Source organism: Microcaecilia unicolor, chromosome 4 (assembly GCF_901765095.1).
Source record: "Microcaecilia unicolor chromosome 4, aMicUni1.1, whole genome shotgun sequence".
Classification (NCBI taxonomy): domain Eukaryota; kingdom Metazoa; phylum Chordata; class Amphibia; order Gymnophiona; family Siphonopidae; genus Microcaecilia; species Microcaecilia unicolor.
In genome coordinates, this window is record NC_044034.1 from 248115003 (window position 1) to 248133772 (window position 18770).

The 18770-nt window shown below is 41.4% G+C and overlaps 1 protein-coding gene across 5 annotated transcripts in view; it reads right to left on the reverse strand.

The window, feature by feature from the left end:
• The window catches only part of INPP4A (inositol polyphosphate-4-phosphatase type I A), a 349368-nt gene that overhangs the window by 148240 nt on the left and 182358 nt on the right, over window positions 1-18770 (reverse strand). For all 5 annotated transcript variants that reach the window (XM_030201389.1, XM_030201388.1, XM_030201387.1 and 2 more), the window contains 2 exons: window positions 6419-6566; window positions 1541-1671 (listed from right to left, as the gene is read on the reverse strand). In XM_030201389.1, the coding sequence (XP_030057249.1) occupies window positions 1541-1671; window positions 6419-6566 (279 nt within the window). The remainder of the gene's footprint in view (window positions 1-1540; window positions 1672-6418; window positions 6567-18770) is intronic.

The following is an 18770-nucleotide window of genomic DNA, read 5'->3' on the forward strand; positions in this document are numbered from 1 at the left end:
TCGACGGTACCGGAGGCGCAAGCACCGCCGGTACCGGAGGGGTAGGGCGCAACAGCTCTCCCAGAATCTCTGGGAGAACGGCCCGGAGGCTCTCGTTTAGAGCGGCTGCAGAGAAAGGCTGTGAGGTCGATGCAGGCGTCGACGTCAGGACCTGTTCCGGGCGAGGAGGCTGTTCCGGGCTGTCCAGAGTGGAGCGCATCGACACCTCTTGGACAGAGGGTGAGCGGTCCTCTCGGTGCCGATGCCTGCTGGGTGCCGAATCCCTCGGCGACCCAGAGCTCTCGGTGCCGACGCGGGGAGGAGACCGGTGTCGATGCTTCTTCGACTTCTTCCGAAGCATGTCACCAGAGCTCCCCGGCACCGACGAGGAGGACGTAGAATCCATCCGTCGCTTCCTCGGGGCCGAGGCCGAAGAAGGTCGGTCTCGGGGGGGGCTGTACCGCAGGAGCCCTCAGGGTGGGAGGAGACCCACCCGAAGGCTCACCGCCACCAGCAGGGGAATGGACAGCCCTCACCTGCACTCCTGACGATGCACCACCGTCCGACGACATCAGCAGACGAGGTCCCGGTACCACCGACGTCGATGCAGCTATCCGATGTCTCGGCGCCGATGCAGAGGCCCGATGCCTCGATGCACTCGATGCAAGGGCGGCCGAGGAAGATGGTCTGGACGCTGACGACGTCGATGCACTCGAAGATCCCGGTGCCGATGCCGACGAAGAGCCCGAGAACAAAACGTTCCACTGGGCTAGTCTCGCTACCTGAGTCCGCCTTTGAAGCAGGGAACACAGACTACAGTTCTGAGGGCGGTGCTCGGCCCCCAGACACTGAAGACACGACGAGTGTCGATCAGTGAGCGAGATAACCCGGGCGCACTGGGTGCACTTCTTGAAGCCGCTGGAAGGCTTCGATGTCATGGGCGGAAAAATCACGCCGGCGAAATCAAAGTCCGAAATGACGGAAAAAGAGCACCAAAACTTTAGAGGGAGAAAATCTCGACCGAGGCCGAAAAGAGGCCTACCCCGACGACGAAAGAAAACTTATCGGGGCCAAAAGCTGGAAATACGGGGAGGATTGAAACGAAACCCGGTGGAGGGGTTCCGGAGCACTTCCCGAGTACAAGGAAAGCTTTTATGAAGAAAAAACACGTTCAACAATATGGACGCGCGAGGTCGACTCTCCGGGGCTCGACACGGCGAAAAATACGACCGTACCGAGTGCGGACAAAAGAAGACTGGCCGGCTCGAGCCGGTTTCGGGCGGGAAGACGGCCGCGCATGCGCGGTGCGCGCGGGCGCGCGAGGGCTAGCAAAGGACTTTGCTAGTGAAGATTCCGATTGGAGGGGCTGCCGTGGACGTCACCCATCAGTGAGAACAAGCAGCCTGCTTGTCCTCGGAGAATTAATGTGATCACCAGATTCCACATTATTTAGAAGTTTTTCAGCTCTGGATGCCAAAAAGCTGGCAGAGACAGGTTTAACAAAAATAACCATGGCAGTGAAATAGTATAGCAATGAATCAGTAACATATGCATGTCTAACCTTTGTACTGATGTAGGTCTGTTAGATTTTCCTGATAAGTTAAAATGATTGTTTGATACTGAGTGACTATTTCCCGACGAAGGCTTTCCCAACAGGGTGATAGATCCCCCAGCTCTTCTAGTTCACAAACCCTAAAAGGAAAGAGTAAAAATATGTCAATAAGCAAATCAATGTAGCACTAAGAGACTTTCTACTGAAGTCCTACTGCAACCGCCCAGTAGTAAATTTAAAAGTTGCATTTATGCTGTAACACTAAAATAATTCTTTTACCTTTATCTAAAAATTTGAAGAAAGGGATGCCACAAGGGTCAATCTTATCTCCAATTCTTTTAAATTTATTTTTAACTCCTTTGTCTGAATTTATGAGTGAATTAGATACATATTTTCATTTCTTTGCTGATGATATTCAGTTGGGTTGGCTGTTTTTCTATGTGATCATTAAGAAAGAATCATGACAGCTTTCAACAAAACTTTAAAAACAATAAAGGTTTGGCTTTTAAATCAAGATCTGATTCTAAATTTAGATAAATCATCTGTAATGTGGCATTTTTGGCATGGAAAAGCTTTATTAACTAAGCCTGTAGTGCACAGAAAACCTTTATTAACTAAGCCTGTAGTGCTTTATTAACTAAGGGCCCTGTTTACTAAGCCACGCTGTAGGCACACTATCATTTTTGGTGTGTGCTAATGCTAGAGACATCCATAGGAATTTATGGGTGTCTCTAACGTTAGCACATACCTTAGTAAACAGGGCCCTAAGCCTGTAGTACTTGGAAAATCAATCTCACTTTCATATGAGATAGTTATCTTTGGATTTCTTTGTGATGAATCTATGCACAAGTGGATTCGGTTGGGCGATCTTGTTTTTATCATTTAAAATAAGGCAGCGGAAACATTTTTTACAATCACAAATTTAGACAAGATGGTTCAAACAGTGATCATAAATAGAATGGACTATGTTAACTCTTCGTATCAAGGATGTCAAAATATAATACACAGAGGTTGCAGTTGGTCCAGAATACAGCAGCCCAACTGATCACTAGTAAAAAGAAAATTGATCATATTACACCGATTTATTGATCCAACATATTTCTTTATTTCTAATTCTGTATGGACTCCTATCCCATGGTCTGATCATAGCAAGTTATCTTTAACCCTCCACTGGAAAGAAGACACAAATAAATCAAGACTAAAATCTCAGGTCTGCTTCTTCACATCAAGAGGTAAAATTGATCCATCTACCTTCTGGTCCAAAATACCTTTTGACAAATTAGGATCCATTTCTCAGTCATCAAATTTCATACATGACTGGAACACTATATGCTTAGATCCAGAAAAATATCCAAAGTTAGAGACCTGGAAACCCATTCAAGTATTCTAATTCTAGACAATTTTCATAAACTTCTTTGGACATATCTAATTGACAATAACTTCCTAAAAGAAAAGTAAATAATCCATTATTAATATGGACTTGGGGAAAATCCACTGCTTATTTCTAGGATAAGCAGCATGAAATGTATTGTACTGTTTTGGGATCTTGCCAGGTACTTGTAAACAGGATTGGCCAGTGTTAGAAACAGGATGCTAGGCTTGATGGACCTTCGGTCTGTCCCAGTATGGCAATGCTTATGTTAACTGGAAAATTACTAATAGAATACATATATAAAATTTAAAAAGTCCAAACTATTATGCTAAATATGTAGGTGGGTTCACATTAAATACCAGAAAGCTTTACACTTTTATTAATTAACACACAATCCCTGATCGTAACCAATGAATCTACTCCCTCTGCAGACTAACTAGCAAATTACTTTGAGGAGAAAATAAAATTAGACAAGAAATGAAAGGCTCCTTCACAAACATCAACAAATATATTCTTCCATCTGTCAATTCTCCTGTACGCCACCCAACAGACAGAACATGGTCTGACTTCTCTCCTCCCATATTGGATCAGGTAAAAAAAATTTCTACCCAAGTATGCAATGTCACAATGTATTTTAGACACATCCCAGCTATCTTCTAAGGTTAGCTCCTGACCTATTCATCAATTGCTTACAATCATACTTATCCTTCATGTTATCAAACAGACTATTCCCTGAAAATGATGGCAAAATAATTCTAACAGCTATCCCAAAGAATCCCAATGCCAGTAGAAGCAAAACATCTAATCATAGACCTGTAGCCTCTACTCCTTTATTAGTAAAAGTGATGGAAGGTTTAGTAACTAGTCAGCTCATGGAGTTCCTCCAAGTCTTTTCCATCCTGTATAGTACACAATCAGGATTCTGACCATCCATTTTCACTGAGACAGTGCTCACCACCCTCATTGCACATTTCAGAAACAAGTATAGGCAGAAAAATCATATTTTATAATTTGATATGTCTAGTGTCTTCGACACGGTTGACCATAAGATATTGTGATACTTGTTAGACCACTTTGATATCAAGAGGAACTGTCTTAAAGTGGTACCACAGTTTTCTAATATCAAGATCCTACCAAGTAAAACAATCAGATCATATCGCCTCACCCTGGGACTCTATATGTGGAGTTCCACAAGGCTCTCCTTTGTCACCTATTTTATTCAATATCATGATGGCACCACTGGGTTACTTACTGGAGGATCAAAGATTTAATTTCTTCATCTATGCTGATGATATATATATCCCCTTCAAAAGGGAATTACTAGAAATTATACACAAGATTAAAACAAGTTTAGATCTGATGGAATCTTGGGCATCCAGTTTCAAACTCAAATTAAATTGGGAAAGACTAAATTCCTCATACTTACCAACCCCTATCAACCCATTTCAATAAAAAACTTAATTACTGACAACACATCATATGCCTTAGATCAATCAATGAAAATCCTGGGCATCACCTTCTATCAGTATTTATCATTCAAAGCTCAGGTCTCAAAGTGGTCTCGAGCGTCTTACATGGAAGTTAAAAAGGTTGTGTCCTTTCTTCCCAAGCTCCACACTTCATACTATCACCCAATTCCTGGTACTATCCAAACTTTATTATTGTAATGTCATATATGCAGGTATTAAAATCTCACTTCTTAAAATACCGCTGTCCACCTTGTATGCAGTGCTCCTCACGCTGAGAAGGCTTCCCCTCACTTGTTAAAACTTCACTGGTTTCCCATAAATGCAAGGATTACCTTTAAAATATGTATGACTGTTTACAAAATCATCTATAGTTTATCACCCTCCTACATGCAGTAACTAATTGATTTACCTTCACGTAATACAGTAAAAACATCTAGAGAATACCTCACGTTCCATTATCCAATATCCAAAATGCAAAGGTCTTTCTTACAAATCAATCCTTGTCACAGGCTTTACATATCAGAGTACCAAACTTTGGAATTCTCTACTCAAGCAATTAAGGTACTTAGAAGATTATCTGAGATTCCATAAATTACTAAAGGCTTTTCTATTAAGTACATATATTATCAAAAAACAAACTAATGTTGCCGTCTCTCTTATATGTTTCAACATAACCAATACCCTAGCCTAGTTTCATGACAAACATAGAATTATTCCTAATATGTTAAAATGTTATAATTAATTATCTGACTGTATCATATTTTTTATGTTTTTCTTCAAAGTAAGCCACATTGAATCTGAGCTTTTTGGGATAATGTGGGATACAAATGTAATAAATAAATAAAATAAAAAATCAATCACGGGTTGATTTCAGTCGAAAATGGTCAGAGCCACCTAACCTTGATTTGACAATGCCTGCATCAGAATACTTTTACAGTAGCTTGCAAATTTGGAAGCACAAGACAGAGCAGTACAGCAGCTTCTCTTGTTAACAACTTGTCTAGGAGCCAACGCATTATTTTCAAAGAAGACTTACAATAAAGCTTGACTGCCATAACTGCTGCTGCTAAAGATTTATTTTGGGGGTTCTGGTTTTAGTCTGTTATAGACAATGTTTGACTAGAAATTATTTACAAAGAGAGAGCAGTAAATTTAAAGGCATTTTAACAGAATGTTGTAGTATGAGCTGAAAAATAAATCAATACCAACACGTTTCTCTTTTCACAGTTTCTGCCCTAATAATGTTATCAATAGAAATCAAACAAAATAAAACATGGAAAAGAAAATAAGATGATACCTTTTTTATTGGACATAACGTAATACATTTCTTGATTAGCTTTCGAAGGTTGCCCTTCTTCATCAGATCGGAAATAAGCAAATGTGCTAGCTGACAGTGTATATAAGTGAAAACATTCAAGCATTACTATGACAGTCTGACAGGGTGGGAGGATGGGGGTGGGTAGGAGGTATGCATGGGGACATCAAAGCATATCATTGATATTCTAACAGGATGGGTGTGGATAGGTGAGGGGTGGGGTGATCAACAGAGAAATACAGCTTTATGGTTTATAATGGGCTAGGAACCACATCCCTCACCTATCCACACCCATCCTGTTAGAATATCAATGATATGCTTTGATGTCCCCATGCATATCTCCTACCCACCCCCATCCTCCCACCCTGTCAGACTGTCATAGTAATGCTTGAATGTTTTCACTTATATACACTGTCAGCTAGCACATTTGCTTATTTCCGATCTGACGAAGAAGGGCAACCTTCGAAAGCTAATCAAGAAATATATTAAGTTATGTCCAATAAAAAAGGTATCATCTTATTTTCCTTTCCATGTTTTATTTTGTTTGATTTCTATTGATAACCTTAAGAGTGGACTAACACGGCTACCACACTCCTCTGCCCTAATAATGCAACTGTGCCATTCTCTTCCTCTGAGGAAAGTTCCATATATTCTCACCAATTTCTTAGGCTTTGTATTACAATGGGATCAATCTAAAGATTCTGTACATAAAAGTTGCCCTGTTTTCTTACCTCGCTGCATCCTCTTCAAGTAGAAGTTTGACAAATTGTCTGGGGATGTGTAAGGAAAGCACACTCTCTGCCATTTGCTCCAGTATTCGCAGGTGGTTTCCATCCGTCGTAGGAAAACGATACATCCGACAAATGGCACCACCAAACACTAAAACATTAATGGAAACACAAATTATTTCTATACAGCTTTATCAAAATTTCTTTTTCGCTATATTTGATGCCACCACATCCCAGACAACATGCTTATGTCGACTGTCATTGCCCATAAAGAACTGGAAGATTCCTATCACTGAATGCCTAGGTGCTACTATTACACTAGCAAGAACCAACATACCACAACAGTAACTGCCCTCCCTCCCCTCCATACCACCCTGTACTCAGCAGTATCACTTCTACAATGCACCCAAGCACTATCAACATCGCCAAACAGGAGACTTAAATCTCAATTTCTGGTGCCAGTGACCTATACCAAAGCCACGATACTGGCCTTGCTAAAGTAGATTGCCAATTTTCTTCCAAATTTCTCCTATAATTTGTTAGAATTATTTGTGAAAAACCAATATGCAAAATATATGAAAATCTTTAGTAATAAACACTTTTGTAATGTTCCTCTAGAGAATTACAAGGCAAACACTGTACCATTGTATACATAAATTGCTATTTATCCCAGCAAGGGCCTTAGCAAAACAGTTAAATGATTCATGGGTGTTTATAGCTGCAAAAGGGGCTTCCACAAATAACTGACTCAATGGGATAAAGACTTATTAATGACTTTTTGAATATTTTTATTACTGTATGCAAGAAAAAGGCATAGACTTACTAGCCTAACTGAGTATCTGCACATAAATGTGGTTAGGTATGAGCACTTACCATGCCATAGAGCTGGCATGTTAGCGCCTAAATGCCAGAGGTACCCCCATAATATAGTATTCTATAACTTATGCATATACGAGTCCCATTCATGTGAATACCCACCCCCAAAATATGTGCCATTAAACACTGGTGTGTACTTACATAACAGCACATATCTGGAGTATCATCATTTATGTGCATATATGTTATATAAACATGCACATAAATGACTAGAATACTAGCATTCTTGTTGCCTTAATCTAGGTGGCTTCTTACAGAATTATGTCCTAAATGATTAGTGAAGAATTTATAGTCAATAGAGAATCCACAAAGCGTGGAGAACTCAAAGAAGACCCACGTATACTTTGTAAAACAAACAAAAAAGTGGGCACAAAACCAGGAGTCCCAGAGACTGGATCACAGTAAAGCTAAAACCAATTTTATTAATTAGTATATTTGACTCGACACAACCGTTGTGTTTTGGCCAAAGGGCCTGCATCAGGAGTCTAAATACTAAGGTAGACAGCTAATGATGATCCAGAATAAGAAATACTGGTAAATTTACTGCTGAACTCTTCACGCAAGTGATCCGTTCCACAATTCAATACAAAGGTCTTTTTTAAGACCATTTATACACTATTCGCCAGTATTTCTTTGGCCGAAACACAACGGTTGTGTCGAGTCAAATATATGAGTCAAATATACTAATTAATAAAATTTGGTTTTAGCTTTACTGTGATCCAGTCTCTGGGACTCCTGGTTTTGTGCCCACTTTTTTGTTTAGTGAAGAATTTATTGCATGCTTTGAAGATGCCATTTTAACTATTCTATTGATAACCTTTAAGAGTGGACTAACACAGCTACCACACCTCTCAACTATTAAAGCAAAATAATTCTTGCATTAAACGGTTAATGAAGACTAGTAAATAGAACCCAAAGTGACATTAGGATTCTGTATATCTTTAGTAAACCCATTCATAATGGCATGGAAGCCACTACTACTACTATAAATCACTTCTATAGCGCTACCAGTCATATGCAGCGCTTTACAATTGAACATGAAGAAGACAGTCCCTGCTCATTGAGAAATATGGAACAGGGTACAGAACCCCCCCCAATTAAACTAGTAGGTAACTCGCATTTCAAATCGGGAGGAATAATGAAAGCTAGAACATGACCCAATTGCTGAGCTTAAATAAGGAACAATTCTTTTTTGACAAAATAAAGTACAAACGGGATATACCAAATACACACTTATTATCACACCTGCAAGCAAGGCAATACTATGTGAGCTTAAAAAAGACAAAGGGGTAGGCAGTTTATGAAATCAACCACTGAATTAGAAATTCCAATATCCTTATCATGACAATAAAAGAGTGATATGGCACCAAATAAGAAAAACTAAAGATGATAAATACATTCCCCCCAATACTGAGCCTGTGGCAGTTTAAATGTCAGCCACTATAGGCAAAAAAAAAAAATCTAGATATTCAGCTGATACGTAGTGGCTGCTGCTGAATAATCAGGTAGACTAGTGAGGTGCCAGTATTATCCATATAGTGGTAATATTCAGCCACTATCTGAATAGTTTATTCACATAGAACTTGAGAGTTTTTTTTTTTTTTTTTTGCTATTCATAGTTATCCAAAAAGCAACACTGAAAATTGCTCTTATCCAGGTAACGTATGTCTCTGCTCCACCATTATCCAGACAGTGCTTAGGTAGTCTGTAAAGATATTCAGTGGCACTATCTCAATAGTTCTGCACAATATTTCTCTCAGCAGCATTAACTCTGGGTAGCAGTTACCCTTACCCAGATAGAAAAATTGTTTCTTACTTGCTAATTTTCTTTCCTTTAATCTCATCAGACCAATCCAGAACCTATGGGTGTTATGTCCATCGACCATCAGATGGAGACAGAAAAACAAAGTAGGTCCATGTGAGTCATCCCTTAAGGGTACCGTGCAGGAGCAGATATTCAGTATTGAGTGACGAAGCAATGAATAATCCTTTTCAGTTAAGCTGACCTACAGATATAAACTTGCATAATTCAATGAAATTACTGTAGAAGCTCTTCCTACTGGCTGAAGATTGACAGAAAACCAAGGAATATATCTTGATGAGGACCAGGTAGCTGTAGACAAGACAAGACAATTTGACAAAGGGAATAAAGTTGAGGGAATGGGGCAGCCCTTAGGTGCCTTGGTAAATGTACCAGTCATGGTCTGGGACGGAATGCCCCAGCAAGACTCTGCAGTAGTACTCATGACTGACACCATTATCATTCAGCTGAATGCTGTAAACAAACCACATTTGGTATCTTGAAGAGAACTGATTGTAGAAGGTCAATCTTTTGGCTGCACATGGCTTTTTATTTATTTAGTTAGTTTATTATTCCATCATAGTAGACAGGAAAGAAGTTACAGCTACTCTTGGGACCATACATCTTCCAAAAAATTCATCAACGTGCTGATATTTATTTATTTTTTATTTTAATGTATTTAAACTATTTATAAATTGTACTATATACAAGTCTAGGCAATAATAGATTATACAGATCATACAGTTCTGTGCACGGTGCATTAAGGCAGACACATTTTATGGTTGTTGTTTGGCAAGAAAATTTTTCTCTTTTATTTTTAGGTTGATTATTCTTTTGAAATAATATGTTGTTTTTATTTGTATTTATTGCCTTCATTAGGCACTTTTTATGTACATTTCTGTAACAGCCTCTTGGTTGTCATACTACCCTTATCAGTTGTCAACACACATCTCTTGTAAAATAATCTTTGTGTTGTCAATTAAGTTTTATACTATTATTTATTATACACACATTTCCCAGGCACATGCTGAAACATAGTCGGGTCACCTCAATAAACTGGTTCCATTTGTGTGGCTCCTGGGACATCCTTATCTCCTTTTGGCCATCTCCACCTTTTCTTCTCTGCCTTGTTAAGTGTGCAAGCCATGGTCTGGGATGGAATTTCAGGTAAAAAGAGGAGTAGGGTAGGCTGGCTCTTTCCGAAAAACGAAGGGAGACATGTGCACAGTATTAGGTCTTTATTAAAAAGTCATCCAGACCACAGTTGGTATCTTGAAGGGAACTTATTGTAGAAGGTCAATCTTTTGGCTGAAGATGGTGCCTAGCAGAAAACCAGGGAAAATATCACTGGAAGAAAGGAAGATAGCAGAAAACAAAAAAAACACACAAACAAAAAACCATGAGATAAGAAAGGGTGGGATTCTGGACAGTCTGGAAAGACTAAAGGAAAGAAAATTGGCAGGTACAACAATTTTTCTTTCTTTGTGTCTTCACCAGACTAGTACAGTTTAAAACCTGTGGATTGTAGCAAAGAAGCCCTCATTTCAGGAAAATGAGGCTTAAGATGTACATGCTAAACTGGCGATAGACTTTTCAGGGAGAAGCTTGAACAGCTGATACCACCAGATAATAAGCCACTTTCGAATATATGTCTGCTCTTGAAAATGAGCACAGTCTAATATAGGAGAAATTCTTTCCCTTTAGAAAACTATTTTACCTTTTAAGGCAAACTTGGCTGTCCCAAAACAAGGCCTTCCAATAGGTCAGTGGTTCCCAAACCTGGTCCTGGAGGCAACCCAACCAGTCAGGTTTTCAGGATATCCACAATGAATATTCATGAGATAGATTTGCATGCAGCGGAGGCAGTGCATGCTAATCTCTCTCATGTATAATCACTGTGGGTATCCTGAAAATCTGACTGGCTGGGGTGCCTCCAGGACCAGGTTTGGGAACCACTGCAATAGGCCCTTTCAGAGAAGACCCACTGCAGTCTCATACCCAACTTCTCAAGGATGAGGCCAGTGTACTTCAAGCCAATGCAAAAGAACCAGCCCCATCCCAAGAGATAAGTCAAGTGTTCTGTTCCAGATACTTTAGGACACTGTCCAATCTGGGAGCTTAAACTTTCTAGTTCACAAAAAAACAAACCTTAAACTCACTGTACTCCCCTACTTAACCAAGAGGGATCAGCTGTTTCTAGATCTGATGCTTTGAGCCTACAAATAGGTGGGAAAAGGTGGGATACAAATGCAATAAATAAATAAATTCTTAAACTCACCAATTCATTCTCAGTTGCTGAAGATAAATATAAGCAGTATATCCTGCAGAATGTCCCACTATCAGTAGAATATATGTCCTTACCAGTACAAGATTTTCCTTTCTGGAATGTAATCTAGCTTTCATGGAGTTAACCAATTTGGCAGTCTGGTACAAATGCTGATACTACCACAACTAGACTATTGCAACATCCTATTCCTGGGACTAAAGGCCCAATACCTAAGGAAATTGCAACTAATACAAAATACAGCAGCAAGACTAATTTTTAAACTGAACAGATATGACAGTGTTTCACCGTACCTGACCAAACTGCATTGGCTCCCTATCGATGAAAGGATCAGATTAAAAGCCGCCTGCATAGTCCATCTAATTCTATATGGAGTCACCTCCCACTTGCTGACTGAAATCTCATCATTACGTCTAGCTCAATAAAAGAGATTGAATGATCAACTGTTCCTATCAGCAATATCTCACAAGGGGACCAGATTTCTTTAGACCTTCAATTTGCTCTTCCTGGTGGTCTGCACCTCACTATGGAACTCCCTTCTTATCATAATCAGGACAGAAAAGAACTACATTAGCTTTAGGAAAAGTCTAAAAACCCATATCTTCCTAATCACCACTTAGTATCACACACCCACACACTGCTTCCTAAATATCGAAACCACACCTTGCAAGACCCTGATTTCGTTCCCACTTCCTCACAAGCCACTAGCAATCCCATCCTAATGTACCACACTAACCTCTATAATTGATGTAAACCACACCGAACCCTGGATGATAAGCCATTATTAAGATGGGCTTGGGAAAATCCACTGCTTATTTCTAGGGTAAGAAGCATAAAATCTGTTTTATTGCTTTGGAATCTTGCCAGGTACTTGTGACCTGGATTGGCCACTGTTGGAAACAGGATACTGGGCTTGATGGACCTTCAGTCTGAACCAGTATGGCAACACTTATGTTCTTATAGGAACCAGAACTGGACAAAAGAGGGTTTCACCATGCAGGGGCCAAGCGAAGACCAGGATAGGATCCTACCTCTTGATCTACTTGGAAAGGGTTGGCATTGAAAGCAGGACATAGCAGAGCAATCAGAGTGTAAAAAGAGAGTTAATAAAACCCAAACCGAGGGAGAAAAGAACTCCGTGCCCTGAGGTAACCGCCCAACTCATGCAGCAGAAGAAGAACAAATATATAAAACCTCTTGCATTCCTTATCCCCATTTAACAATACGGCAAAAAAAATAAAGACTTTTTTTTTCTGAAGCACTTTACAAGTGTCTCCAGAACAACTATAACTAGATGGAGAAAGGAATAGTAAGAGTTGCCACAAAACCAGGAGGAAAAGATCCTTTTCTCCTGAGAATGAAGGAAGAAATTTGAAACAGTGCTTTGGAGTGCTGGACTGAATTCACTAACCCTAGAATTAAGGGCCGAGACCTGCTGTGGTCACAGGAAGCACACTGATGCTCTAGAGCCTGAAAAAGAATGCAAAAAATCCCCCACTGATCACAAGACAACTAGTCTTTGGAGGAATACAAACTAACAGAAGTCCTAATAAGAGTCTTTTTGGGTGTCCTGGAGGTCCCATCCATAGTTTCAACTTTGACTTGTTGCAAGCTTCTGTCTAGAATTCATCATGTGCCCTTCCGTATGTATAACTCAGCTATTATTAATTATCTGCTCAGTGGAGGTTTCGGCACTTCATGGATTTTTCATTACTGAAGTATGTTCTCAACCTAATAGCAGTTTTACAACCTTTAAATATCAAGAATGATATAAAGGGAGGAAGTGACGTCACCACCTGAAATGGCTGCCTGAGCCACGAGCTCCGATCAGCCCCAAACAATCAGTAAACCCACTGCATGAAAAACAAGCAAACGCGACTGAGAAACGCAAGAAAACAGCATTTAAAACCAAGGGTAAGCGAAAGATGCTGACCTCGAAAGCCCCAGCGGTCGACTTACAAACATTCGCGTATACGGGCCCAGCCGCGAGTTCAAGCACGCCAGCTCTCGAACAGCGCCAATCCGAGCCCCGAGGGGGGAGTCCCCCGCCGCTCTCCCCGTCGCTATTCGCTACGGGGGAGGGACGGATCCAGGAAGATACAAATATGCAGGAAATACGGGGCTGGTTGCAGGAGATAAAAACGGAAATAATAACGGCAGTGCGGGCAGACATCGCCGCGATGGGGGCGGAGCTACGCGGAGAAATAGGCGCGCTGGGCCTACGAGTAACTGAAATAGAAGACCGCCTGGAGGAACAAACAGACTTAATCCAGACACTCGACTCCCAGCACCGTGAGGCCCGACAAGATACCCAGCAAGTCTGGGACAAAATAGAAGATCTTGAAAATCGGAGCCGCCGATGCAATGTGCGATTTAGGGGTCTGCCAGATACACCACACTATACAGATTGTGAACAGACAGTTCAAAAAATTGTGAGTGCGCTGCTCCAGAACATTCAAATCACAAGAGACCCTGCTACAATCCAACTGGTGAGGGCCCACAGAGCTTTAGGAACTTTAACATCAAACCGCCCGAAAGATATTATTGCATGCTTCAGCGATTTTAAATTAAAAGAACAAGTCATGCAGGCATCGCGCTCCACGCCAGGATTTGAATGGGACACATACCATATTGAATGTTACCAAGACCTGGCGGCGGCTACTTTGAAAAGAAGGGCAGAACTCCGACCCTTCACGAAATTTTTGACAGACAAGGGGATTAAATATCGCTGGGGCCACCCTTTTGTGCTGCGATTTTACAAGGAGGGGAAGCAATGCCAAATACGAGATATCGCAGAGGCAACGCATATCTTTCCGGAAGCAGGCCCCAGCGGAGACATTAATACTCCCAGGAAACGTATACCATTAACTGGAGATAGACCAAGATGGCAGCGGGTCACAGCGGGAAAAGGACGACTACAGCGACAACACTCTGATACCCAGCTACGAAGACCCGAAGACAAAGCAAAGAAGTGACTGGAGGAACGGACACAACAAAAGCTGATTCCAAACATAAGTTACAAGAAACTGACTGTAAGATTGAACAGTGTAAGGTGATGACATTTAATATGTAAAGGAAAAAAAAAAGAAAAAAAAAAAAATGCCTTTCAGTTGCGCAATTAGCACTTCACATTACTTTGCCCAAAGCAGTGGGGCTCAAATTGTTAATTGATAATATGTGGGTGGGTGGGTCACTTCCCTCTATGACACCCTTGTGCTTTGGATACGAGGATGTCTTAAAGGGGGAGGGGAGGGTAAAAGAGTTTCTAGTTGGGGGGAGATTAGTTCAGATTCGACATTTCTTGAAGGTTAGAGAGCAGGACTTTCAAGAGGGAATAGACCAGAGGATTGGGAATAGAGGAGGGACAAAAGAGATTGTCACACAGTTGAGATGAGTATTGTTAAATGCATGACCCTTAATGTAAAGGGACTTAATTCACCAGGAAAGAGACATCTTATGATTCAGGAGATAAAACGCCTCCATGCTGATATAACGTTTATTCAAGAGACCCATTTACTACAGGAGGCAGAGCGGCTGGGTAGTAACATGAGATCACAGCAAATATTTTTTGCATCAAGTTTCACAGAAAGGAAAAAAAACGGAGTCCTGATAGCATTATCCAATAAATACCCCTGGCAAGTGCAAAGGATAGTAAGGGACAAAGGGGGTAGATATCTATTGATGATTGTAAAAGTGGAAGGAGAGGTGTTGACACTTTTAAATATATATGCCCCCAATGACCAACAAGGTGCCTTCTATTCGGACCTATCAGTGCTCCTCTCTAAACATGTTGAAGGGACCCTTTTAATGGGTGGTGATTATAATCTCACACTGCAACCAACACTAGATAATTCTACGCAAGGGATACGCTACTCACAAGCAGATCGATCCCAATTATATAAATTCATGAGACAATGGCAACTAGTAGACATTTGGCGACACAGAAACCCTCAAACTAAAAGCTATACATTTTACTCGGCTGTACACAACTCTCATTCCCGCATAGATTTTTGGATGGGGCACTTGACATTAATGACAAATACAGTGGATATTCAGATATATCCGAGGACATGGTCAGACCATGCTCCAGTAGTCCTTGAGTTGAAATTAAAGGTAATGAGCCCTGGAACGCCACAGTGGCGCTTTAGTGACAAACTACTAGCAGACCCAATCATAGCCGCCAGGATAGAAGCAGATATTAGAGAGTACATTGACATCAATGATAATAATGAAGTATCAGCTGGGATCCTCTGGGAAGGATGTAAGGCCGTGCTCCGGGGAAAAGTTATATCCTTACAAATCCATCTAGAACGACAAGTAAGAGCGAGGACCCAACAAATACACGCGGAATTAAGAGACCTCACTGAACAATGTGCAGGGCGACCGGGGGCGGGAGCTATAAACCACCGAATACACGCATTACGGACAGAACTTAGGGAAATTCAAATGGCAGAGATAGCAGAGCACCTCCAAAGAGTGAGACAAGCTCATTTCGAATTTGGAAACAAAGCTTCACGGCTACTAGCATTTAAGTTAAAAAAGCACTATACCCATACACAAGTGCCCTCCATATTCAATAGGGAGGGGAAATTATGTATAACAGGAGAAGAGATCAGGACAGTCTTCTCAGACTTTTACACGGCCTTATACAAAACGGAGGGTACTTTAGATGCGCAGGAAGCCCAGAATTATCTTGCAAAGGCGGCCCTACCCACATTGACAATGGTAGAAGCGGAGGCGCTCTCTGCACCGATCACGGCAGATGAGGTGGCGTGGGCCATAAGCGATATGCCTAACGGTAAATCCCCGGGCCCAGATGGATTCACAAACAAATTTTATAAACGGTATAGCAAGCTCTTAATCCCTTTACTAGTCCGAACATTTAATGAGCTTGATACCCAAGAGGAGCTATCCTACACCTGGCGGATAGCAAATATAGTAGTTTTACCTAAACCCGGAAAGAATCCACAATACTGTGGTTCCTACCGTCCGATCTCCTTGTTGGGATCGGACTACAAGCTTTTTACTAAGATATTGGCTAAGAGACTACAAAGACTCATGCCGAAGCTGGTACAAGAGGACCAGGCGGGATTCATCATGGGAAGGCAAGCAATAGATAACATTCGCAGGGCACTCCACCTGATTCAGGAGGCAACCAATACCAGACAGCCAATGTTGCTCCTGTCTTTAGACGCCGAAAAGGCGTTCGATAGGGTCAATTGGGTCTTTATGTTTGCAGTACTAAAGCGAATGGGATTTGTAGGACGGTTTATAGTATGGCTCCAATTATTATATACCCAGCCATTAGCAATACTGAGAATCAATGGAACCAACTCTGACCCAATAACATTAGAACGTGGGACCCGCCAGGGTTGTGCCCTGTCCCCACTGCTGTTTGCACTAACAATGGAGCCCTTGGCCCAATGCATACGACAACATCCACGCATACATGGTCTCCAGGTGGGGCATCTAACACACAAAGTCATGCTATTCGCCGATGATATCTTATTAACAGTGATTAATCCAGGCGAGTCCTTACCATATATATTACAAGAATTGAATCAATACGGCACCATGTCCGGGTTCCGGGTGAATATAGATAAATCTGAGGCTCTGGGATTGGGACTGGCGGCAGGGGACGAAGCCTCACTGCGACAACAATTCCAGATCAAATGGGTCCAGCGGTCCCTCCGATATCTAGGCATTCAATTAACACCCAAATTGTCGGACCTCCATCAAGTTAACTATCCCCAGAAACTTAAAGAATTGTTTCGAGATCTTGACAGGTGGGAGGGGTTAGAGCTGTCATGGTTGGGACGTGTGGCAGCCATAAAAATGATGATTTTGCCCAAACTTTTATACCTGTTCCTCGCATTACCATTACCAGTACCGAAGGGATTTTTTCGACAACTTAATAGAAAGGTTTTCGCCTATGTGTGGCAACACAAACCACCACGGGTACGAGCGGTTGTTATGTACCAATCAAAAAAAAGAGGAGGAATGGGAGTCCCAAATTTTGCTCTATACCACCAAGCAGCACAGTTACGAGTATTAGCAGAGTGGAGCACTGGTAGTACTAAATCATGGGTCCAGATGGAACAACACTGGATGGGATTAGCAAACTTACGCTCTATACTGTGGCTACCAAAGAGCCAACTCCAGTCTTATATTAGGAAAGCCCCAATAGCAGTGCAATACCCCTTGCAAACATGGTGGGCGGTTAGGCAAAGGACTCTACCCAATAGACTACACTTTCAACAGATGACAATAAAAACTGCCCCGGGATGTCCGTTGGGGGTAGACAATCCTCTTTATGGCCAATGGGAAAGGAGGGGTCTTATCACGCTAAGTCAACTGTGGGAAGATGACCAAGTAACCCCATTTGAAGAATTACAAGAGGACTATGGATTACCAACCTCTCACCTATTTCACTACCAACGATATAGAGATTATATAAACAAGAAAGCAAAAACAGAACTGATTCGGGAGGAGGTAGATATAGAAAGAGCAATGAGGGCGGGTAGCCATAGGGGTTGTGTGTCTCGCCTATATGGGGCCCTGCTTGCTGATCAGGCTCCAATCCAATACTATATACAACGCTGGGAGCGAGATCTACAGATAACTCTAGATGAGACCCAATGGGAAAAAGCTTTAGAACACATGTTACATGCCTCTGTATCTAGTTCTCTCACTGAAAACAGCTATAAAATATTGTATCAATGGTACTATACTCCAAAGAGATTGGTAAAAATGTATGGGAAAGGGTCTGATCAATGTTGGAGAGGATGTACAATGGTGGGGGACATGGCCCATATTTGGTGGTTCTGTCCTAAGATCCAAATATATTGGACGGAATTGATTGATACGTTTGCTCAAGTGACTGGGGTGCGATATTCAGCTAAGCCTGAGATATGCTTACTACATGTTCGTCCACCTGGAGTGCGCCTTGCTGACCACAGACTTACTTCTATATGGTTTATAGCTGGGAAAATAACATTGGCGGCAGCGTGGAAAAGTACAATGGCACCACCGGTGATCCGGGTGATACATAAGATGGACTACCTCTTCCAAATGTCAAAACTGACAGCCTTGAAATCGGGACATATAACAAAATTTAACTTGCTATGGGAGCGCTATCGCACATGGAGAGGACACAATGGGATAGATCTTGATGCGCCCCACTTGATTGTTCCTAGACTCTGAAAGCGAATAATTGACCACAATACGACTAACCTTCACTAATGAGTAAGAGTTTCTCATGTTAGGTAGAGGGGTAGGGAGGGAGGAGGGAATTTGTTCACTTTCCTGTTATTGGTTATGGAAGTTGTATATATGTGTCATATGATTGTGCCATGACAAGTGTTATATATTGTTATTCAAAAATTTCAATAAAT